We start from the raw sequence: 25,232 nt of genomic DNA, 5'->3' as shown, positions 1-25,232 counted from the left end.
GAATGTAAAATCAATTGTGAAGACCCCGGCCCTGTGGTTAGAATGCTTAGGTTAGAATGTTTTTGTTCTTTTAATGTTGGTTTGGATGATTGGGAAATGCTCCTTTTTTACATTTGAAGTTTATAGTATGAGTTCGATTAATCATTTGATGTTTGCAATCAGTTTTTTTCCAATTGATCAATGTTCATTAGGTAAAACTGAGCTTTAATAATGCACAAAATTCAGGAAATGAAAATGATCATACAACCGATTTTAATAAATGGCAATCAATTTGGGTATCTATAGAACGCATTTTTATATATCACACAATGGTTTTACAAAAATTATGTCTTCTCATTTACAATCACACAACTGTAAAAATTGAACTATATTGTCCAAAACTAAGTCACACAACGACCATACTCTACAACTGAAGTGTGAATAGAAATCAGATGACAGTGAAATTCAAAAAAATGTTGTCTGACTAAGCTTTCCAACAACAGTTTGTAAACAAGTTCTGTTGTATGAAGGATGTACCTGCCATGCGCAGCATGGCTGCACGGTAGCTGTGCCTGGCATCTGCCGAAAGAAGGCACGACGCTGATAACAAAAAAATGTTGAGTGTTTGTAAGTCATACAACGGTGCAGAACCGTTGTGCCATTTTTCATCACACAACGCGCCGATACACAACGGACATTGTCCATATCCCACAACGAAAAATGTATGTTGTCTGTTTCATTTTTTGGCCTAGTGCTTGCACCATAAGGCGAGATTACTATCTCTTTTTCTCATCACGCTTTCTAACGAAGACCCATTAGTCAACAAGTTTTATGTTAGAAGGTGTTGGCATCACTGGCTCAAAAACCTTCCTTTTCGTTAGAGAATCCAACTTAACAATGCGCGATTACATCATCAACTATGATCGAGTTTCTATCCCAAGTCTCACGTACACTAGTGTAATTTTCAAAGAGCTCTATATTCTCAGGAATAGGTTCTGACATTGAGGCGTCCCCCAACGATAATCGTAATCTGGAAGATTCTTATGAGATGGATTTTGAGTGTCGATGATCCAAGGATTGGGTTGGGCCAAAGTATCCTTCGAACGCACAGGCCTCTCACACATCCTAGTTGGGGCCATGGCCTGTAACGCCAGAGTGCCAATCTCTATGGCGTTGGCGCCATGCCTACCTCCGTGTAGGGTGGCGCTACGTCCTCTCGTATGGACATCCATCCTTGCAGGTATGTTTGCAGCAGATATGTGTGATCTCATCACTTTAGTGGGGATCGAGATGAGACATAGTGGGGACAGGCCACAACAATTCCTGTCGTTCTTGCTGAACATTCGTGTTCTTATCTCCCCCTAACGACGGGAACACTGTTTCATTAAAGTGACAATCTACAAGACATACGGTAAAGAGATCGCTTAGCAAGGGCATTAAGTGGCGGACGATTGTTGGAATCTCAAATCCAACGTTGTTACCTATTCATCTGTAAAGACCCATCATAGTGCGATGTGGCGACGCAATTGGCACATAAATGACTCACTCAAATGTGCGTAAGTACGAAATACATGTACCCAGTCACTAGCTGTAACGCAGAGATAGATTGAGTGGCGGTGGGTAGTAGACGAATTAGCATAGCTGCATGTGATATTGCATCACCCCAAGCGAATATAAGGAGATTGGTGCACATTACCAATATCCGGGCTACCATCGTAGCCGTTTCCACGAGACCATTTGGGTGTGTTCATGGGAATATGATGTCCAACATCAGTCCTATTGCAATAACCATCGAAAGTCTTCGATGTAAACTCTCTAGCATTGTCAAATCCAATTGACTGAATAGGATGATCCGGGGAGTGAGCCCGTTGTCATATGATATGTGCTAGGAATGTAGTATAAGCAGCATTTACAGGTGGACAATGGCACACCACGTGGCCAGCGTGTTTTTGTGTCAACCAAAATCATGAAATATTTAAACATCTGCAAGTTGGTTGAATCAGTTCACAGAATCTGACAAGACTTGCCTCGGATTTCACCCTGAAATCTGAAGTGGCCCTGCGGGACCCATCTTAGAAGAAATTCTACCAAAATTTGGCAGAACTTCCCCTAAAAATGGACTACCCAAAAACCTGTGGAAAGACAGTACACTTCTAAAAAAATCCACCCTTATTCTTCTGAAGCCACCCTGCTCCCTAAATCACAACATCTCTCATTTTACAAACAATTCTCAACTTAAGAATATTAATCGCACGGTTATCAGAGCAATCTAATGCATAAGGTATACCAGAAGATTGAATAGAGAGATAAAGGATGGATACATTCTACAAGACGGAAGCTATGACAGCTATACCTCAACACCTTGTACGCCCGACCTCGAGCTAATCTAGCCTGCAAACTGGGCATTTGAAACCAAAGGGCCCAGGGGAAAAGCATTTGAAAATCGTTAGAGTGAGTGGACAGAAAAATAAGTAATTTCGAATGAATAAGTAAAATCTAATGCTTTTCCAATTTATTCTCTTAAAAACCTCGCATGCAGTAAAATCTTAAAAACACTCTTAATCCTTCTCTTTACTGAAATCTCAAATACGTATTGTAAAACCTTCCAAAAGTCGTCTCAAAATCTCTTTAAAACTTCGTATCTCAAAAATAGGTGATGACTAGGAGGAATTGCCGACTAGTCATCTCATGCCACCTGGAGGGGATTGCCGACCAGGGATGCATCAGAGGGGACTGCCGACCGGATGAGGAGGTGAAGGTTAGAGGGAACTGCCAACTAACCATAGATAGTTAGAGGGAACTGCAGACTAACTATCTCATGCCACCTGGAGGGGACTGCCGACCAGATGACGCATTGAATGGGACTGCCGACTGGAATATTCTGGAGGGGACTGTCGACCAGAATATTGTCTGGAGGGGACTGCCGACCAAACTATTACCTGGGGGGAACTGCCGACCAGGTAATGAAAGCATGCGGTGACTTATTTACCTCCTCAATAGACTGAAATCAACCTCTTTCAAATAATTGCTTTCGGAAAGAAACCTGATATTAATTAAATAAATCATCCGTAAATCGTCGAAAGCATAAACCAAGAAATCTCGATAAATCACTCATACTCAAATACTCGAAAATTCTTAATTCTCATAATATTTCTTCAATCAATCACTTTCTGAAAACCACCTCTCAATACTTCTCATAACTCAAAAATCAATAAATGCTTTCGAAAAAGAAAACTCAATATTAATTCTGTAAATCCTCAATAATCACCGGAAGCATATTTTAATAAATCCCGATAAATCAAATACTCAAAAATTATCAGCATGCCACTAAATATAATTTAGGAGGTTCCGATAAATCAACAATTAAAGGAAATCATTATATCTTAAAATCATATACTAAATCTCAACCGGAACATAATAAAATAAATCAAATACTGCATGCATAATTATTTAAAATCAAATGTCCACTCACAGTACTATTTTGGCGACCACGCATACGAGTTTCATCGTCGAGCAGTAGCTCCGTACGTCGCCCTATAAACAATTATATTTCGTAAACAACTATTCACAAATTAAATTAAATACGATTCTAAAATGAAAACGGAAACCCCCTCGAAAACCAACGTCTCCAATTCTTTTCGGATTCAACCCAAACTTCACCACTAACACCAATTCGTTAATTTAAAGGTTTTAGGGCAGAACCGAGAGAAATCCGATGGTCAGATTCTCGTAAATCGATAATCGAAATTCTAAATTCCGGAAAATCATAATCGACACAAAACTTCTCCAATTTCAACCAAATTTACATTTATAGAATCTACAACTCATAAGGATTTAATCGAGCTAAAAAAAGCAATTCAAACCCTGTTCCAGACGCCTCCACGCGCCGCCTACAGTGGCAGTGCGTGGGCCCCATGCATCTCCGGCCAACTACTATTTCGGCCATCAAATTTCAGCAACAACATCATCTCAACCTACCAAACATTTTTCTCAACTACAACAAGTCTCAATTTTACCTTGAATTGCCGGAATTAGGCCGGAAAAGAAAACCCAAAATTTCTTCAAACACTAGAATTGGGTTTCATTCGATTCTCTCTCCATGGTGCAAATTGAGGCAAGAAACTTGGGGGTAAAGGTTGTATGGCTCAAGGCGCTCCTATTGGACTGGTCTCGTTGCAAGAGATGACCGAAATCGGGAGAAATCTGATTACACGCATTTCCATGAGTGTAATCGTACCTGTAAACACTAGAATTATGCTAATCCTCAAACTAATTATTATGTAATTAATCTATTTTTATTTATTTTGTAGTAAATAAGTGGAGTTGCGGAAACCGGAAGAAATTGGAGCGAAAATAGAGCAAATGAGAGTTTTCGACAAAAAGACAAAAGTGTCGACACCGTCAATTGTTATTAACGGGAGTAAAGGGAAGTGAGGAGAAGCCAATTAATCAATCAATGATGATTAGTTAATTAATTTGTTAGCATTGGTTTGGCTATTATGCTACACGTGTTAGATATATTAATTAAGCAAATTAATTCAGCCTTTGCTTAATTATCAAGTTGACCAACCCTTCTTTCTTTTCTTATCACCACGTGCCAGACCATTTTTTGTTCCTCTCTCCTTCTAACCAATCACATGCAGCCAGCTATCCTCTTCTAAATCCTTTCCTCTTTCTCACGAAGAGAAGGTCTTAGGTAGGGCTGCCACGTGGTGGGGCAGTGAGGCCCTCCAATCACTGCCTAGCAGGGGGTATTTTGGGTATTTTATTTTGCAAATTGAGGACAGTTTTGGAACAAGAATTTTTTTTTTTGTTTTTTTAGTTTTGATTGGTGGGCCGCACTGCCCTACCACGTAGCAGCCCCTACCCAAGACTTTTTCTCTCACGAAACCATCCTAGCCACTCAGTTTTAATTAACCCATTCCTCTTCCTCTCTGGAGGAGCGGCACAACCCATTCCCTATCCTCTCTCTTCCTTCTTCTCAACAGTGCCCCCCCCCCCCCCCCCAAAATTATTTATCCCTTCTCATTTCTCTAACCCATCACCACTCACTCTCTTCTTTTAATTTTCATCTTTTTGGGACTCACTTAAGGCCTCAAGGGAATCATCATCAAGAGTACCACACCTTAATTTGGGTAGTTGGGTGAAGAAATTGCTTGATTCATACTAGCACATAGCTAAAAGTGACCAAGCTAACTCTCCCCTCTCTTCCTTATTATCTATTTCATAATTTTTATATACTTTTGTTGATGGATTCTTGTATGGGTTGTGAGTAGTTCAATTTTGGGAGTTAGGGTTGTGAAGCCCCAACTCGTCTTGTAGAAATATTGATGCTTTACTTTTAATAAATGCAATTTCCATTGTGTATGCTTTAAATCCTAATTTATTGGTCCTTAGAAGCATGTTTCTAGGCTTTGTCACCCTTTGAAATTTTGTTGTGGGCAATTGTGATGAATAGATTGATAAATTGACAACTTATTAGTTTTGTGACATCTAGGATTTAAGTGTGGTGACCATTAGCTAGCTTAATAGTAGCTAAGCTTGCTTGGGTCTCTATTATCTTGCTCTCTAGGCATCTAATTTTGGATATTACGGCCTTGACCGGCGTAATGCCCAAATTAGAGAGTTGATTGTGGCCTTAACCGGCATAGTCAAAACACCGAAAGGATAATTGGTTTAGTATCCTTAACCGGTACTAGATACGGGACTCGACACATATAGGAAATGCATGCATTTGTGAAATTGGCATCGATATTTGCAATATAGTTAGCGTGAATCACCCGACACTCCCATGTTTCCATTAATTTGAAAATTCAAATTTAATTTCTTGCTTGATAATTAGTTGTTTGCTTTTATTTTAGTTTGCATTTAATTTAGTTAATTCTCAATTCAAAACTCCCAAACAAAATTCTACCTTCCATTGTGCATAACTCATTTGGGCTACAAGTTAGTGGCTTTGATTAGACTTAGTGTGAGCTAAGCCGAGCATTGCTGAGGCTTGGTGCCTTGTGAATATTATTTTACTTTATTTTATTTTTATTTTTCTTTGTATGCATTTGAGTGATTCTAGCGCCAATTACCTCGGTTAGGTCCAACACTTAATCCCCGAGGTACGATAATCAAGGTTTTAAAACTTCCCTTACTTGACAACGATTCATACGCTTGCGAGAGTATATGAACCAAGTCAAAATCGTCGGAAAACGTCAACTGCTACAGTAACCTTCTTGGCTTCGATTCCACTGCAGTAGGCTTGTGGAGGAGGTTAAGACGGTTCTAACAAGACCAGTGGCACTCCGATTGGTCGCCGGACGGCGAGGAATTGACTGAAAAACTAGAAAAACCCGAAGAAAACGGCGCTGCAATGACTTCTTTTCCTTGCTAATTCATCAAAATCGGTCGCCGAATGGAGGAGATATGGCCGGAAGAAGGTGACTAGGTCAGTGAGAGAGAAAGGGTCGGGGACAGAGAAAGAGGGAGGAGGTGAGAGACCAACGGGTAAGTTTCTGAAATGGAAACTTACCCAAGCAACTTTCCCTATATATAGAAAGTTACCGCAAACAGTAACTTTAGTATTTTGTCCATAACTTTTGCATACGAACTCTGATTTTTACGTACCACATATGTACGGACTTAGTTTAATGTCCTCTATGACTTTCATGAAGGAAATTTTCTCAAATTTTGACCCGAACAAAAAGTCAACTTTTAGGGCCACTAAAAGTATCGAAAAGAGTAAAAAGTGAAAGTAATTGTCGTTTACCGTCCAAAAGACTTGTAAACCGGTAACTTGAGATCATGGACGTAACAGAATCCCCATGGATTCTATGTAAGAACAGAATGAGTATCTTCATATCCTTTGCATAGGACGGTGTCAGTCCTAATTTCCCTAAGGAACAAGATTTGTAAAATGAACGAGAGGCTTTAAAAGCAACCAATGATGATTTTGGTTGGGCCTGAGAGTCTGAAACGCTATTTGAAGCAAAGTTGGTGATTGCAACATCACCGAGGGGTACCATCACCATGATGGACGCCATCCATGGCATCATGGATAGGGATTGTGTCAGCCCTAGGCTGGTGGTGGACGGCGGCGGCGCCAAAGGCAGCCGCGGCGGTCGCACTTATTCCAGGAATCAACTTTTGATTCATGCTTCATTTTGCTCGAGAGAATGGATGTTCGTGTGAAGTCTTTAGTAGACGGATCATCATATCATGACCAGGATGACCTATCTTATCGTGACAAAGCCAGTATGTGTCTAAATCCAAGATATCTTCTCTCATAACTTTATTGGATTTAATAGCTCGAATAGTGACATAGAGTCCACTAGAGAGACACATAAACTTCTCTAAGATGCAATCATTAGAGGTATTGCAAAGGAACTCATTTTCGTTCTCTACCAGAAAATCTGTTGGCTATTCATAGGTGGGATTTGCCCTACGAGCGTAGAGAGTTTCTGTGACAGTGTTCAAGGTGCCATTTGGCAAGTGGAACTTGGGCTATTTCATGTCCTTGAATTAATACTGATGGCCCAGCCATCATAGTCACAAAGTCATATGCTCAGAATCAAAATGGAGTCATGAAAAGAACTCAAAATTTTATTCATATGCCAACGGAGTACATCATTGTCTCTTAACTATTAAGAGAATCTAATCCAAATGCTAGCTAATGCCAAACAAATGTAGTCGTTTGACTTCTTTCAGTAACTCCAAAATAAATATGACCAGGTGAGTAGAGAGATGTTGGCGGAGCAAGGCTCGCTTAAGTACCACTTATCTCAAAACCTTCCTAGACATCATACTCATTTTGGATGAGCCTATGTGAAGAAATACTAAACCAATGGCATTTACTACAAAGTACGTATATGTCAATTGCCTATTACATCTCTTGGAAAAATAAAGACTGAAACAAAATTGGCGATCTATTGATCCCGGCCAGATTTGAAGTCTTCAACCCTTCACTCTAGATCATCTTCTTGATCTTCTTGTTCCACATAGTGAGCTTCTCTTGCTTCACAATATGCCTTGTAGGCGGTGAAAATATTTCCATGAGCTCTACAAATGTCTGCCCAATGACCGGACAATCCACATCGAGAGCATATATCTCTGTGCTCATACTCCATTGATTGAGGCGCTTTGAAAGCGTTATTTAGATGGCTCTTAGTGTTGGTGGCACCAACAACATGGCCAGAGGCGTTGTCTCCCTCTCTCTTTCCATGTTGACCTCTTCGGTTACGTATTCGCCTATTTTGGCGGCGGTTACCTTCCTCATTAGAGCGAGAATATGGACTAGAATGTCCATAATTATCCCTAGACTTAGGGTTTCACTCTTGACGCCTTCCCTCAAAGGCGCAACTATAATTGGACTCCAGAATATGCTTTGTTCCCACGGGTCTTGTATTATAGTTCTTCACAAGGATGTTGTCATGCTTTTCAGCCACATTTATAGCTCCAATGAGCTCATGAAACCTTGTGATCCGTCCTGCAGTAACATCGATTCGATAGTTCTTTGCAATCATCAAAGCAGAGACCGGAAAGGTAGAGAGAGTCCTCTCAATCAACATCGCATCTATGATATCTTTTCCACAAAATTCCATTAAGGATTTAATGCGAAGTGCTTCCGAGTTGTAGTCAATAACTAACTTGAAATCACAGAAGTAGAGGCTATACCATCTCACTTCTAGTTCAGGAAGAAGGGAGTCACGGACGTTGCCAAATCTTTCTTCGAGTGAGACCCACAACCTTCTGGGGTATTCTTCATTCATACACTCGTACTTGAGCGAATTATCCATATGACGAGTCATTAGGATGATGGCTTTCGCCTTATTTGCCTCTAAGGCTGCTCTAGCTATTTGCTTCTAAAGCTTGAGCTTGCTCAACAGTTAGCACGTCCTGTCTAGGCTCGAGAATCGTATCCAGGATTCCATCGGCCTTGAGATGCTGGCGGACATCACGAACCCACCTGTGATATTCAGAGCCAGTTGTTCCCAATGGAGCAAAGTCCAATTTGGTCAGGTTACTCATCCTGAAAGAGAACAAGAAGAAATGTTAGTTTCGGAGCGAAAAAGGCTACTACGAAAACATATAAAAATTTTGAGCGTAGTCGCTCCCAAGAAATTATGAATTTTCGAGCGTAATCGCTTCCAAGAAATTAGGATTTCTGAGCGTAGTCGCTTCCAAGAAATCTGATTCCAAAAGGTATTGGATTAGATCGAAACAATGATGTAAGTGGTCGATCATAAATTCTCTACAAACTCTAAGTTTGGAGATCTCAACAAGCTCCAAGCTTAGAGTTAGCACAAATCCCCACAGTTCGGCTTTTGGTCTCCCCTATGAAAAAAAAGGGCGTAGAAGAAAGGAGTTTGCAAGTCCCCGAGGAAAAGAAGAGAAAAATAATATAAAAAAACTTCAAAAACCGGAACTTTTAGTAAAAAATACCTTGAATAGTGATCGGAAAGTGGCCGGAAATCTGGCCTGAGGTGGCCGGTCGTCGGAGCTGACGTGGCTGGATGACGTGGCAAGCTAACGTGTAACCGAGGTGGGCCAGGGAAGTCAGTGGGCCGAGTCGGTCAGTGGGCCTAGTCGTCAGCGGCTTAGGCTACTTGGCTTGGGCTGCGGCTTGGGCTTCTAGGCTTGAGCCGCCTCCTCCTTTTTTTTTTTTCTTCTTCTGCCGGTTTTTCTGTAGGAGGTTTTGGCTGCCAGTTCAGTAAGTTCTAGACCGGTTTTTGGGTTGTTTCTTTCGGTTCCTGAATAATTGTATCGAGGAGCTTCTGTTGGCTAAAATTGGCATCAATCGGAAGTCCGGAAGGTGGTGAACCGGTGAAGTATTTGTTGCGGGTGATTTGGACCTTCCGGTGGCCGGTTCGGTCAGTTTTCGACCAGTTCTGGTTGTTTTGCCGCCGGTTCTGGACTCCTAGTGTGGAGGTATTCAAGGTGTGTGGTGGTGGCCGAAAGGGTTTCAAGGTTTTGTATTTGGATTTAGGGTTTTGGCTATTAGGTTTTAGGGTTAGAGCATCGTGTTGATAATGTGTTTAAGAAAAACTGAAATTGGGAGAGAATTGAGTCGTACTTTCATTGATAATATGGGCCTCTTTATATAGAGGATTACAAGACATAGAATCAGAGTTGTAAAAGGAAAGATAATTGTACAATTAATCGGATATCTATGAATATATCCGAGAATATCTCTAATTCAAAACCCCATTACAACTAGGTCAAGTAACCTAGAGTTTGGTCTAGACACATATTTTGGATTTACTTGAACAAGAAATATTTTATGCACAAAATTGGCTCTGTTGGGATTTCATCGAGCACTTGGTGTGCATTCAAACTTGCTACCCATCCGCACTGGAATTTCAAATTATAAAGAGGTTCTTTTAAGCAATACGCTCAACATGTTCAAGATTCCTTTGGTGCTTTAATCACTGTTTTATTTCCATCGCATTTTGTACATTTTTCTAATATATAAACGGAATACGAAATATCACCATAATCATAATGCAATGAGTGCACAGTGGGCCACACTCAGGGCCGCCCCTGAGGGCTGCTACCTGAGGCAGCCGCCTCAGGCCACCGGATTCTGGAGGCCTCCGTGGATTATGTATATACATTAAACTTAGTATAAATATTGTTTTTGCAGCTTAAAATCTATTTCATTGTGTTACTGCAGCGGTACTGCATCAAGTCCTTGTCATAGCAGCCCAGGTTCGATCCTTGCTACCTACTTTTCATTTCTTTTTCTTTTTTATATTTCCAATGAAATAAGTTAGGGAGCTTCTATTCATACCTCCAAAATTAGTATTTGGACCTCTCTATTTTTCCAAGTAATAGTTGACTTTGTCAACTCATGTCAAATTACCAATAAGGACATAAAAGAGGGGAGGGAAAAAAAAAAAAGGTCTCTTCTTATCTCTAGTAGTTTTCAACTTGGAGAAAACCTTCCCCTCCAACATAAACTCTAAAATCACTGACCATTGTATCGTACCAATGTCTAACTCTGGTTTCTCGATTAGTACTACTAAAACCTAGAAGCATCCACTTGAGAAAATTGGAATTTTGGCTCTGCATCTTGATTACATGGTATGATGTTCTCGATTAGTACTACTGTACTCAAAACTAGAAGCATCCACTTCATAAACTTGGAATTTTGGTTCTTGGTTTGATTAAATGGTTCGATTTGGCAGCATGTTTTTTTGGTGCAGGCCATTGGGAAGAATGATTAGTATTTGTCCTTAGAGAGTCCATGACCTAATTGTGTTTGATCTTACTTTGAATGGCCTTTTATTTAATTACTCTTCTATAATTGTAGGCTTTTCAATTAACTTGGTATGGCCTGAAAGGTTGGTGCTATTATGCTATCTATCTATCTGATTGTTGGATTTCTTTGTTTCCACTTCAATTCTCTTGTATTATAGTTTCAGACTTGATAGCATGGTAGACTTTTTTTTTTTTTTTTTTGTAATACAATAGCAGTACACAGAGGTCAGAAAGAGAAAAACAAAGCGAGACAGCATAACAGTAACAGAAACCAAACTGAAACAAAAGTCAAACTATGATAGTTAGAATTTTGGAAGAAAGACTAAAAAATACGTATGGATGAAAGAAACAAAATAGAAGCGACAAAATTATGTGAAAGAAAGAGACTACCATCTGGAGATTTTTTTTTTTTTTCAAAGGTAAAATAGGATTGAGAATTCTTCAAAATTTGAAGGAGGTCCATTACTGATTTTGGAGGTATGAATAGAATCTAGAAAAAAAAAAAAAAGGACTTTTATTGATTTTATTGGACGATGGGCATTTTCGGAAAATTAAGGAGGTTTAGATAGCATATTGGTATTTTGTAAAAATAAGTTGGAGGTCTATTAAGTGGGGAGGTCCAAATACCAATTTTGGAGGTATGAATAGAAGCTCCCAATAAGTTTTTTGGAAAAAAAATTCAATTAACAGGGCAGAGCCCAACAGCAAGCCTAGCGAAAGCTGAAGGCTCGAAATACAGAAAAGGAAAGCCAGGTCCTCCATCTCAGTCCTGCCGGAAAGAGAAAAAGGAGGCCAGTAGCTCAAAAATAGACAGAACTACAATAGTTCCGATTACAAATCATCACCGTGTGGACAAGGCAGCCCATCATTCCTGAGGACCATTGAAAGAGATGGTGGTGGCGTTTCAGCCCATCTGTTAAGACCCAACGTCCGTGTTCCAAGCATGGCGGCTTCATGAGCAGCGCTGTTACGCCCCGTATCCGATTTACCCTTTTTACTGTGTCTGAGTGAATTACTATACGTTTTACTGTCCTTGGTTTCAGTTTCTACCATTTGGGGGGTGCTAGAAGTTGACTTTTTATGGGTTAACAATTTGAGAATATTTTCTTCACGGAAGTTGTAGGGGACGCTAAACCGAGTCCGTGGACATGTGGTACAGTTAAATCGGAGTTCGTAGGTGAAAGTTATAGCTTAAAATGTGAAACTTACTGTACATGGTAATAAGTATATATATGGAAAATTACTGCTGGTAGATTTCCATTTTCGAAAATCCACCCCACCTCAGTAACTCTTTCTCTCCTCTTTCCCGAGCTCTCTCTTCCCTTTCGGCCTCTCTTTGTTTTTCGACCGATCTTCCCTTTCCGGCCACCCAACGACGAACCCAGGGCTGAGGACGACGCTCCTCCTCCTCCTTGACACGCCTACGGTGGTGATTCATGACGATTTGGCCGGGATTTTACAAATTGAGCTTCCAAACTTTACTGTAGCAGTCGGCTTCAATCACCGATTTCTCTCAATTCCGGCCACCTCCGGCTACAAAATCGGGTATTCTAGAAAGCCCACTCCTCATAGACGAATCTCTCCAAGTTTCATGATCCAATTTGAGGTGTGGAAGGAGAATCGAAGAATTGAAGTGAAGCTGTTACTGTTCACTTCGGTGTTCTTCGGAATCTTGCTCCGATTCCGGCAATTCCAGGTATAATTAGGCTTAGGTGCAGTTGAGAAAGATATTTGGATTGTTGAGTTGTGTTTGATGGTAGAATTTGGTGGCCTGTGGTGGTGTTGCCGGCGGCGCCCACGCGCTGCCACTGTGGGTGGCGCGTGGTGGAGCGTAGGGTGGAGTTTTGGTTTCTGTTTTTAGCTAATTAAAATGTACATGAGTTGTGGAGTTTGTAAATGCGATTTTTGGTGAAAATTGGAAGAGTTGGGATTGGATTTTGAATTGTTGGAAAACTATAATACCGGTTATTGAATATCAAGAATCCGACGATCGGATTTCTCTTGAATAATACCTAGAATTTATAAATCGACGAATTGAATTCTATGGTGTAGTTTGGAGGGAATCCGAGATTGATTGAAAGAGTTCGGTTTAAGGGGATGATTAGGATTTTCATTATCTAATTATCGTAAATTTAATTTCCGTCCTGTAATTGCGTTTTTACGAGTATTATTCGTACAGGACGAGAGGAGCCTTCATACGAGGAGAATACCGAGCGACATCAGGATTGACCGCATACTGTGAGTGGACGTTTGATTTTAAATAATGCATGCAATTATTTTCTTAAGCTAGGATTCGTTTAAATTATCAATTTGTTTTGAGCATTTAGTTTGGTTTTGAGTATTTGACCTATGACTTGGACTTTTGAGCTACGATTTTTATGTTCGATTTGAGATTTATAATTTATATTGGAAATTTTGGTTGAGTTATTATTTCAAGGTAATTTTTGGAAATTTTTATTATAATTGATTAGCAATTCTTGAGATTTTAAAAGAAATCCGGAAATGGGATACTTCGAGAGAACTATGTTTATTTCATTTTCCGCTTAATTATTATGAGTTTGAGAATATTTGGTGTGCGGGGTCACGTCATTGGAATATTTGTTTTATCTTCTCGTGATGTGGGGAAGCCTTATAGTTTTATTGGTTTTCGAATGTTTTTCCTCACCATAATCGGGTCTTTCAGTTAGTGTCTCCTCCTCACTTACTTTGTGTTTGTGGGTGGCAGTAGAGGATTCTCCTCCTCACGTGAGTGGTAGTCGAGGTTATTAGTTCTCCTCCTCACACAATCTATGTGTGGGTGGCAGTCGAGGGTAAAGCCTAAGGGCTCCTATACCCGTATGGTGAAATCTTTTCCCCATATTATTTATTTATTTACTTTAGCCAGCGGGGCTGGATCATTTCTTTTCTTACGCCCTTTTGAAGTTAAAGAATTATTAACCTTTTCAAATCTGCATGCATTAGAATTTCGATTAAAAATTAAATGTGAGAAAGCATAAGTCCATTTATTTTTTTTCTTTCTTTACAATTACTTATTTTTGTCCACTCACGCTAACGTTTTCCCATGCTTTTCCCCTGAGCCCTTCGGTTTCAAATGCCCAGTTCACAGCGTAGCTGCTCGGCGCTTTAGGAGTGAGCCATAGTGACCGCACCTGTTTCCGTCATCTCATATGTAGGTTACCTGTTTAACCTACTGAACTTTATATAATTTCAGTTTTAGTTTGCTCTGACTATTATGGGAATCGTGACCCGGACTTGTAATGAATTGTATTTGAGGTCCATGACCTAACTTTGGTGAATTGTTGTATTTTAATTTATGGAGTTTCGTTGGACTTTAAGTTTTTAAATTATTATTTCTATCTTTGAGCTTGAGTCAGTTGGAAAATGGGAGCAGGGTGGCTCCAGGAGGATACAGCTGGATTATTAGAAGTGTATTCGGTTTCTTACAGGTTTGGGCTTGCCTACTTTTAGGGGAGGTTCTGTCGAAATTTTCGGTAAAATTTTCTTTAAAAGTGGGTCCCGCAGGGTCACTTCGGATTTTGAGGTAAAATCCGGGGGCGGGTTCTGTCAAGCGCAGTTTGCTTCCCGGGGAATCCATTCCCAAGTTACTTGATCGAAAAATCTCTTCCTCCACTTAATTTCCTCAATGATCTGATAAGTCCTCCAGTTCTTGCATGCACTATTTGATTTCAGATCTGAGATTACTGTTAGGGAGTCTGATTGGATCCTAATACTTTTCAGGTTCAAATCAGCCGCGGAATCCATACCCAACAAGACGGCCCGGGCTTCTGCCATTTCCACAGAACACGAGCGCGAGCCTGAAGACCCTTCTCCAACCATCATCCCCATGTGGTCCCGGATCACGACCCCCAGGCCACCCACATTAGGACCACTCCGAGCAGCATCACAGTTCACAGCCAAAACACCTGGAGGAGGGGGAGCCCAGATCGGGGTGATATCACAAGCTCGAATTGCTTTGCTGGAAGACGAAGCATGACAGGACCCGCCCCCGGATTTCACCCTAAAATCTGAAGTGGCCCTGCGGGGTCCACCTTAGAAGAAATTCTTCCAAAAATTTGGCAGAACTTCCCCTAAAATGGACTACCCAAAACCTGTAGAAATGAAATTTACACTTCTAAATCACTCATCCTTATTCTCCTGGAGCCACCCTTCTCCCCAAATCACAACATCGTCTAATTCACATAACACAAAACGCAACTTGAATAACATTAATCCCACAGGTAATCAGAGCAATTCTAATAGAAAGGTAAACAAGGAAAACCTAATTCAAAGGCAAACGCGGAAGCCATGCTGTTGACTATGCCTCAATTCCATGTACGCCCGACCTCAACTAATTTCGCCTGCAAACTGGGCATTTGAAACCGAAGGGCCCAGGGGAAAGTATTGAAAAACACGTTAGTGTGAGTGGACAAAAATAAATAATTAAGATGATTTAAATGAAGCAAACTTAAATACTTTCCCACTTATTTAAATTTATAAAACCTCGATGCATGCAACGTTTGTAAAATTTTATTTCTTAAAATCAGGAAACTGGAAACTGTAAATCAAACCCGCTGAGTATCGTATCATCGGATTAGACCCCGCTAGCCCAAAAATAATATTAAAGTAGGGGAAGAAGATAGCCATACGAATGAGCCACCCAGGCTCAGGTGATAGCTTCCCAGGCTAAAGTACTCCCATATACTCCCGCTATATACCCATACGCCACTAAGTGTAGCGATTAGGATACTGGGCTTCAGCATTACTGTCACAAAGATAGTAACCAGCGCCACAAAGGCGGACGGGCTTCAGTGATCCCATCACCTCGCCACAAAGGCGGACATCAATGCTAGCAATGATAATAGTCACCCAAAGTATGGCAAAAGAAAATCCGGAAACCACATAAATCCATAAAGCTTCCCCAAATTCTCACAGTAAGCCGAAAATATCATCGACGTGTCCCACACGCCAAAAGTATCTCAAATCAATAGCAGAAATGCGAGATCAAATTATAAATCGCAATTCAGAAACAAAACCGAATCAAGAATCATCAATAAGGCATTCCCAATGCCAAAACCGAAAGTCGATAAATAAACAAGAAATATAATTCCATCGAATCCCATTTCGAAAAATATTTTAGAAATCTCAAATCGACGAATGAAAATAAATATGAAATTCGGGAGATCACCTCAGAAAAATAATTCATTGAAAATCAACATAAATTATAAATTTGAATCCGAGCATCACAAATTAATATCCGCAAGTCATAACCGAGATAAATCGTAATCAATCTCTAAAATCATTATTGAAAGCAAATCCACGAGATAAACCAAAATCAAATTCCGAATTCGATTCATATGCTCGAAATGTAATATGATAAATAACTAGAGCATTACTTTAAGAAATAAATGCATGCATCATTATTTAAAACAAAAGTCCATTCACAGTACTATTCCGACGATCACGTATACGAGTTCCTTCGTCAAGCAGTAGCTCGATACATCGCCCTGTACAATATTATAATTCGTGAATAACGATTCGGCAATTAAATACGATTCTAATATCTTGTCCTCCTAAATCAAACTTCCAATTTCTTTTCCAATTTAACCAAAACTTCATCATTAACACCAATTCTTTAATTCAAAGTTTCTAGGGCAAAGTTGAGATAAATCCAACGGTGAAATTCTCGAAAATCAATAACCAAACTATTGAACTTTGGAAAAATTCCGATCAATATCCAAACCTCCTCCAATTTCCACCAAACTTCACATACAAGCTCCACAACATTTATAGGATATAATTGGGCTAAAACAGAAATTAAAAACCTACTTTACTCGCCTCCACGCGCCACCAACAGTGGCAGCGCGTGGGCCCCACGCGCCGGCGGCGGCCACCACCTCCGATGGCAACCAAATTTTGGCAGCAGCACCTACTCAACAAACCCAACAACTTCCTCAACTGTGACAAAGTCAAAAAATGAGTAGAACTACCTCAAAAATTAAGGAGAAGTTTGAACCCGATTTGTGAATAGTGACCCCAAACTTCAAACCGTTGATTCTTCCTCCACGCTTCAAATCGCTGCAAAATACTTGGGGAGCATCATCTACGTCTCAAGGCGCTTCTAAAGGACTAAGTTTTGTCATCTGTGGTGGCCGAAATCGGGAGAAACTGGCGTTGACCTCAATCTGCTACAGTGATCGTCCTCTTCTTCTCGATGCTGCACCTTGCACAGTTCAAATTAAGCTACCAAACGAACCCAGAAATGAAGAGAAGGAAGATAGCTTTCCAACGACACCTTATGCGTCAAGATCGGTCGCCGAATGGAGGAGTTATGGCCGGAAGAAGGTGTAGAGGTTGGAGAGGGAGAGGGAATCGGGGAGAGAGAAGAGAGAGAGCTCGGTAAGTTTCTGGAATAATATGCAAAACTTACCGAAAGTTGCTATGAACAGTAATTTTAGTATTTTGGCTATAACTTTTGTATACGAACTCCGATTTAAGCGTACCAAATATGCACACGCTCGGTTTAACGTCCTCTACAACTTTCATGAAGAACATTTTCTCAAATTTTGACCCGAACAAAAAGTCAACTTTTAGGGCTACTAAAAGTATCGAAACAAAGTAAAAAGTTAAAGTAATTGTCGTTTACCGTCCAAATGACTAGTAAACTGGTAAATTGAGATATGGGACGTAACAAAGCATCCAAGAATTCCATAGCCGAGCTCGTGCATTGGTTAATTGCAAGGCAGGGGGATGGAATGCCGTGTTGGTAGACGAATTTGCACCTGGTCTTCCAGATCGTCCAGCAGATAAAGCTTATTAAGGTCAGAACCCAATTCCTTTCCTCCAGGTTTTTATGAGAACTAGTGATATCAGATCGCCATACATCCAAAGTTGTGATGCATTGTTTATCAATCTTGAGGCCCAAAGGGGACCCGAACCAAACAAGATCCACCCATGGGCACAACAGGAGCGTGTGCTCGATTGATTCTTCTCATTTCCCACAAATTGGGCAAACTGGGTTTCCAGCTAGCTTTCTTCTGAAAAGATTTAGGAAAGTGGGGACTGCTTTGTTCAAAGCTTTCCATAGAAACATCTTTATCTTTGGAAGTGTAGCAACACTTAGTGTCGACGGAGTGGGAAGATCCACTCGCTTCCGGTCTACAAACAGTAGCTAATTTCTGATGAATCCAATGGTAACCAGTCTTCACCGAATATGCTCCATCTTTTGTTAAATTCCATACAAGTCTGTCCCTCCCACCTCCTCAGCTAATAGGTACGGCTAGAATCCTGTTGACTTCGGTAGGTTGAATTAGGTGAAGAATACTATCCAGGTTCCAGGTCCGGATATCCTGATCAATGATTTCCTCAACCATGATGGGAACAGTACTAGGAATGGTCCAGGTAGTTAGGATAGGACCCAGAACAGGGGACCAGCCACTGCTTAGTGGAGAAAGCCAACAATCGGTCCAGATATTAATCGTAGAGCCAGTGATGACTTGCCAGCAACAATTCTGAGTGATGAAGTCTCTAGCTTCTAGAAGACTTGACCAGCCCCAAGAGGCCCTGTAGCCTTTTGTAGCCATCGCAAAGCCGCAATTTGGGTAGTACCAAGCTTTGAGGACTTTAGCCCATAGGGAGTCCGGGTCCTGGATTAGCCGCCAAGCCTGTTTAGCTATAAGGGCTAGATTAAAGTGATGGAGGTTCCGGAAACCCAGACCCCCCACCTCTTTAGGTCTCCCTAAGTGATCCCAGCTTTTCCAATGCAGTTTGTTACCAAACTCCGAAGATCCCCACCAAAAGTTACCCAGGGCTGCATTAATATCCTCACACACTCCTTTAGGAAATCTGAAGCAAGTCATTGGATACATAAGGACCCCCATCGCAACTGATTTCACTAGAACTTCTTTCCTCGCTTGGGTGAGAGTCTTCTGTTTCCACCCGTCTATCTTGTTTGCCACCCTTTCCTTAACAAAGCTCAGAGCCTCACTCTTTGACCTTCCCCAAAAGGTGGGGAGGCCAAGGTAAGTCCCAGGGTTGACCTTGACATCTCCCAATAAGTTAATAACTCATACATTGGTTTTTGACTTATCATGGCCATTGCTAACAAATCATGCCCAAGCTTTTTGCGCAGCAAGCCTAGCAAAAAAAAAAACTCTACATATATATTCAATTATTCATCCAATCATTCAATTCATATACTTTTGTTTTGTTATTTTTACTTTTATTCAAGATATATTATTTTGTTAGTTGGTGCTTGTTTGAATACATGTACTTTGTAGAGATTCCTAATATCATTTCGGGAAATACTCTAGATGCTTATTGTAATCAGGGGTTTAGGCTCTATGCTTATTGTAATCACGGGTTTAGGCTCTATGTCTCCTTCTTGTATTCGACAGTTTCATTAATGGAGGCTTAAGGGTAACCGCACCAACCCTTTATTCAAAAAAAAAAAAAAAAAAGACACATTATTTTGTTTAGTTATTTGTGTTTGTGTGTGTATAGGAGGCCACATTTTAATTTCAAGCCTCAAGCCTTTAGAATCTCAGGACCGGCCCTGGCTCACACTAGTGTTTTGATGGTTTGTGGTCAGGAAATTGGGGTTAGAAAGGGCAATGATAAATGAAGCAATTCAAAATACAACCATAGTCATTAAAGAAGTGAACCTGACATTTTTGCCAAATGTTTTCTTCATTACATGTGCAATGTAGGCAATACAAACATATGTTGCAATGAGTTACTACTTGAAATCACTTAACTATTAGCTATGTTCCATACAAGGATTCTATAATTACAGAATGTCTATGTATTTCTCACAACTAACGAAACTGATCAGTATATCAACAACTTTAGGAATTAGTCTTAGGAGTGCAGGTTTGTTCGCATCCTAATACAGGATTGCAGTATAACTTGAATCCTGATCGAAACTGCAGATCTTTGATGATGTTATGATTTATTCAATTAGCCAAACCATCCAAAGTAAAATCATCACACATAACACAAGATCTGTTGACGCAGTAACACCCTGCAAAGAGGTAAACAACTGCGGGCACTATGCCGATGAACAATCCACTATATGAATAGGAAAGTACATAAAGATCTTACACAACTCATCTACTAGAACCAATCTAGTGGGTAGCGTGTCTCCTCGTCTTTGCTACTTCCAGATCAGTGAACTTGTTCTCCTTTGCCAATCTTGAGATGGCACAACTCTCACCTCAGTTGTCAATCACCTCAAGGCACAAATCATGCATGAACCACCAACACACATGAAGCATAAAACCAGAAAACTTTTTGACAGAAAAAGTTTTGGGATTTGATAGTCCTTCAAGAGCTAAACAAGGAACAGCTCATGAAGAATTCTCAACAACAATTTTGGCTCAATACTTTCTGAGGATGAAAGATCAGAAAGCTCTTTATAAACATAGCAGTGATACATTTTTTGTTCTAGTGTTCCAACCCTAACAACTTGAAAAACACGTATATATAAGATATGAATGAACTAGGGTCTCCTAGGGTTTTTGCTCCAGAAATGCTTTTCAAAAGAGGTTTTTATTCATGGATTAAAATTAGACGTTTGAAAGGAAAAGCCCATAAACCAATTTAAGAAAGTTTGAATGCGTTGGATAAAACCTTCTAAAAATTCGCATATCAGTACATTAGGATTGAAAAGATTTTTGCATCCTACAATAGGATTTAAAGACAACTTCAATCCTAACCACTTGACAAGCATGCACATGTATGCAAGACATACCTGATTGATGAGAGTTGTACATGAAGCTTGAAGCATTCCATTCTTTCAAGGATCCAAGAGTAGAAAGCTATTACAAGAAACGATGACTCTTGGTTGTTACGCTTAGGAAATGCCAACCAAATAAATATTGCACTAACAATCTCCCCCTTTGGCATTTCCTAGGCAAAACAACATATACATTTAACCAAACAATAGTTGATCCTATACTACCATGACCAAAGAAATATGAACTTCCAAGTTGTAATCTGCACACAAGAAACATAACACCCGTGAAGAACATGTATGGTTGAAGTAGTACGTAAGCATAAGCATATGAAACATTAAACTTCCAATCTCTCCCCCTTTTTGCCTAGAAAGGACAAAGGGACCAAAGCATATTGTGCATAAGATTTCACTCCCCCTAAATTCAATACTCATGTATTGGTAGCAGCGGAAACAAACATTAATCAGGGGGCTAGGAATAAAATATCAAAATGATCCTGCAATAGAATTGAACCTTCAAACACTCTTGAATATCAGTATGTGATGACAAATTTCAAAAGATAAAAAAGAATAGTGTATATGTTTGAACCAAGGTAACCGGCACTTTCTAGCAAACACAATTGAGAAGAACCAAGCAGAGATGATGCATGAGACAGACCATTACCACACACAGAGCAATCAAGCAGAGCTTTTCCAAGATAACATCAACATGAACACTTCTCAAGAGCATCAACCAGTAGATTTGAAAAAGAGCAAGTCTCAGTACGTAACTAAACACTATTTATTTCAAAACCAAATTGAGTTAGGGTACTAAAAGTGCTATGCCGAAAAGTGAACCCAGATCATCAAAGACTGTAGAGAGAGTATCACGAACAAGCACAATATATATAAAAAAAAATTTGTGTAAATATAAATGGAGACAAGATCTTGGAGGGTACTTGGAGCTTTGAGCAACTGATATACCTTTTTATTTTGTTGCTACGTACCCCTTGAATGGGGGTTTGCTATCGTCTTTTTCAATCACTTCACAAAATTTTCTAACCAAGAGAGCATTTACTTACAAATCTGAATCATTTCATTGGGACGAGTCAATCTTTTACATGATTATTGAGGAATACTAACAACAGAAAAAAAAAAAAAAAAAAAAAAAAAAAAAAAAAAAAGATCAGTGTGTAGGAAAGAAGAAGACTAGTTTTAGATATAAACTCTAAACTTGATACTATACATGTTTTTATTATTTTGGTTTTGCAAGTTTGTGTATGAAATACTTCTGCCAGATGCATTTTTGGATTTTAAAAACTTGTAGTTCAGTCTCTCATTTTCATTTCGTAAAACAGTATTGTAAAAATGGTTTCATAAAACGTTATATGACATACCTAGTTGTTAAGGATTTTGAGGTTTTTCACTTATGTTTTAAGATATTGAACGGAGTATTGGAACAATTAAGTTTTACACCTAAGTTTGATATAACACATAACGTCTGTTCTTTCAAAACAAAATAAAGATGCTCAAGTGCTTAGGGCCCGAGACCCAAGGCCCAAGGCCCAGTCTTTGATCACAAAGTTCCAACATGGCCACGTATTGCAGTTTGCACTTGCAGTTTGAGATTAACGAAACTGATGGCCCCAAGAGACCAAAGGCAATTCTTAATCTAACATGAGACGTATTGCAGTTTGGAACTAATGAGGATGAAAAGGAAGGAATGCTATTATATGCCTTTCAAAAAAAAAAATTTGCTACTTGGTGTAATAAGTCGTCATGGGTGATGAAAAGGACCAAATCGGGCTATGTAAGTGGTGACGCATGTCTCGAGTAACCAGATAGATAATAATCGTCCATGAGTAGCAGTAGATCGAGGTTGAGTCGTGGATGATGGCTACTCAGAATCTGAATGGGCGGGTGGCAATTGTCACCGGCGGTTCTCGTGGCATCGGCCGTGAAATTGCTGTCCACCTCCACTCCCTGGGCGCAAGACTTGTCATCAACTACGCTTCCAGTTCCAAGCAGGCAGACGAATTGGCCTCCCACCTCAACAGCAACAGCAACAACAACAAGAGCTCACAGTTGGCGGCCATTGCAGTAAAAGCAGATGTTTCAGATCCAGATCAGGTGAAGCTCCTCTTCGACAAAGCCGAGCAAGAATTGGGTGCCCAGGTCCACATCCTGGTCAACTGCGCCGGCGTCTTGGATTCCAAGTACCCGTCTCTGGCCGACACCTTTGTCCAGGATTGGGATAACATATTCAATGTCAACACCAAAGGGGCCTTCTTGGCTTGCAGAGAGGCCGCCAACAGACTCCCACGCGGCGCCGGCGGAAGAATTATAATGATTACCACCTCCGTTGTTGGGGGACTGATGCCCGGATACGCCGCCTATGCTGCCTCCAAGGCCGCCGTGGAGACCATGACCAAAATTGTCGCCAAGGAGCTCAAGGGCACCGGCATCACTGCCAACTGTGTTGCTCCCGGCCCTGTTGCCACCGACCTCTTCTTCGCCGGTAAAAGTGAGGAGACCATCAACAGGATCAAGGATGCTTGCCCTCTTGGCCGCCTTGGTCAGCCCCACGATGTGTCCCAGGTTGTCGGATTTTTAGCCGGCGATGCAGGGGAGTGGATCAACGGTCAGGTCATTAGGGTTAATGGTGGATTTGTCATCTGATATATATTTCTGGTTCCAATTCCATCTGTTGTATTAGTACTTGCTAAGATACGTTTTGTTCCAATAAAACTGATTTGATGGATTCAAAAATATGCCTATTAATTCTCCATCGCTTGCTTTTCTTCAATCTGAAAGGAGCACCTATATATATCCTGATGTGCATGTCTAGACTACTCCAACTTACAGATTCATCATCAGTTTTGGTCCTAGCTTGCTGAGAGCTAGGCAATTCTCAACTTCCATTTAAGAACATCAATCGGGACTCATTTTTCACACTGTCATTGATCACATCTTCAATCAATCCGTGCGCAAATTATTTCATAAACACCATTCAGTTAAAACAAAACACATGCTGAAGAAACAAGTCACAAACAAAAAACACATACTATAACGTACTAATTAATTAGAAAGGCTCCATCAGCTTGGAGTTGAACAAGATGCTCTATCATCTTGTTTGCCTTCTTGCTCAATTGGTATCGCGACATCAACAAGCCATACAACCAACGAAACCAGCCGTCATTGGCATCACCTTTGTACTCGAAGAATTTGGTCACCTCTTCGGTGAGCCTGTCCACGCTGGTCAGCCATTTCTCAACTTCAGCTCTGACTGCCACCTGCCCCCTCTGTTTGGCGTCTTCGACAGCTTGGCGCACCATGTCTCTGTTAGAAAATAATTAGGAAATTGCTATATTGTGAATCAGTATATCTATAAGAAATCACTGTAATTCAAAACAAATACGATATAAGAAAACTGAAGTATGAAATCTTAGAAAAACCTTTGACAGATCGAGGCTAGAATTTGATTCTATAGCCTTAAGACAAATCGCCCCTCACTGGTGCTTGAAGGTTTGTAATGGCGAATGCCTCCCAGGATACAACGATCTTTCTTCTTGCGGAGAAAGCACTTTAATCAGCAAGAAACGGCGAACCAATGTAGTGTTTGAACCTTCTCTGTTTTTAACTCTAATATGAAATGCAGAAATTATTTGAATACTGGATGAATTTTCTGATGCAAAAGTTGGATTCAAAGTGGTGGGATTGGTTCTGTATATATAGGAGTCTGATGCATCTATTTGAAAGGTCATACCTTTCTACACTACAACTTCCACGTTGTGTTTAGTTTGAAAGGTTATAACCTTTGGCTAAGATGATCAGTTACTTCTTTCATATATATCAAAATTGGTAATTTGAATTTTCATTCAAATGAATTTAATCTAATTTAAATTAATTAAATTTCCAACAGTCTCTTGCGGCCTTGAGCTTCTTTACTTGTTTCAACAGATTCTCGATGTTGGTCTTGTAGCTGAGAATGTAAGCAACGTAGATGTTCAAGTATTTGGTGACCACAGGTCCACTGCAGGCAACAAGGTACTTGGCCAAGTACTGCCCAACTGTGGGTTTGATTGGAGCAACCAATTGATCAACAAAGCACTCCACAGCAACAAATGTAAGGAACCCAGCAGCCAAGGGCGTAATGGTTGCAACCTTGTAGGTTACACCTTCCATTAATGAATCCATTTACAGCTCAATATATTAGTAACCAGACTTTGATTTGACGATGCTAATATTGAAGATGATCCAAAACCAGATCGATCAGGTATGCAATATATGCCCAGCT

At 40.3% G+C, this 25,232-nt stretch overlaps 1 protein-coding gene and 1 long non-coding RNA gene across 2 annotated transcripts; one reads left to right on the top strand and one right to left on the bottom strand.

Moving 5' to 3' along the window:
- The first annotated feature begins 22,689 nt into the window (after positions 1-22,689).
- Positions 22,690-23,721, top strand: LOC133720644 (NADPH-dependent aldehyde reductase-like protein, chloroplastic). Its single transcript, XM_062147054.1, has one exon. The coding sequence runs from the start codon at positions 22,826-22,828 to the stop codon at positions 23,612-23,614; it is 789 nt and encodes a 262-aa protein (XP_062003038.1). The 5' UTR covers positions 22,690-22,825; the 3' UTR covers positions 23,615-23,721.
- A 159-nt stretch (positions 23,722-23,880) lies between these two features.
- On the bottom strand, positions 23,881-24,630 carry LOC133720645 (uncharacterized). The gene is made up of 2 exons (XR_009851961.1): positions 24,391-24,630; positions 23,881-24,274 (listed from the first exon to the last, which is right to left on the bottom strand). It is a non-coding gene; the product is annotated as an uncharacterized LOC133720645 (long non-coding RNA).
- Between the last annotated feature and the right edge of the window lie 602 nt (positions 24,631-25,232).

The sequence above is a fragment of the Rosa rugosa genome, chromosome 7 (genome assembly GCF_958449725.1).
Source record: "Rosa rugosa chromosome 7, drRosRugo1.1, whole genome shotgun sequence".
Taxonomy (NCBI): Eukaryota; Viridiplantae; Streptophyta; class Magnoliopsida; order Rosales; family Rosaceae; genus Rosa; species Rosa rugosa.
Note: the sequence above shows the minus strand (reverse complement) of the source record. Positions and strands in the feature narration are given on the sequence as shown.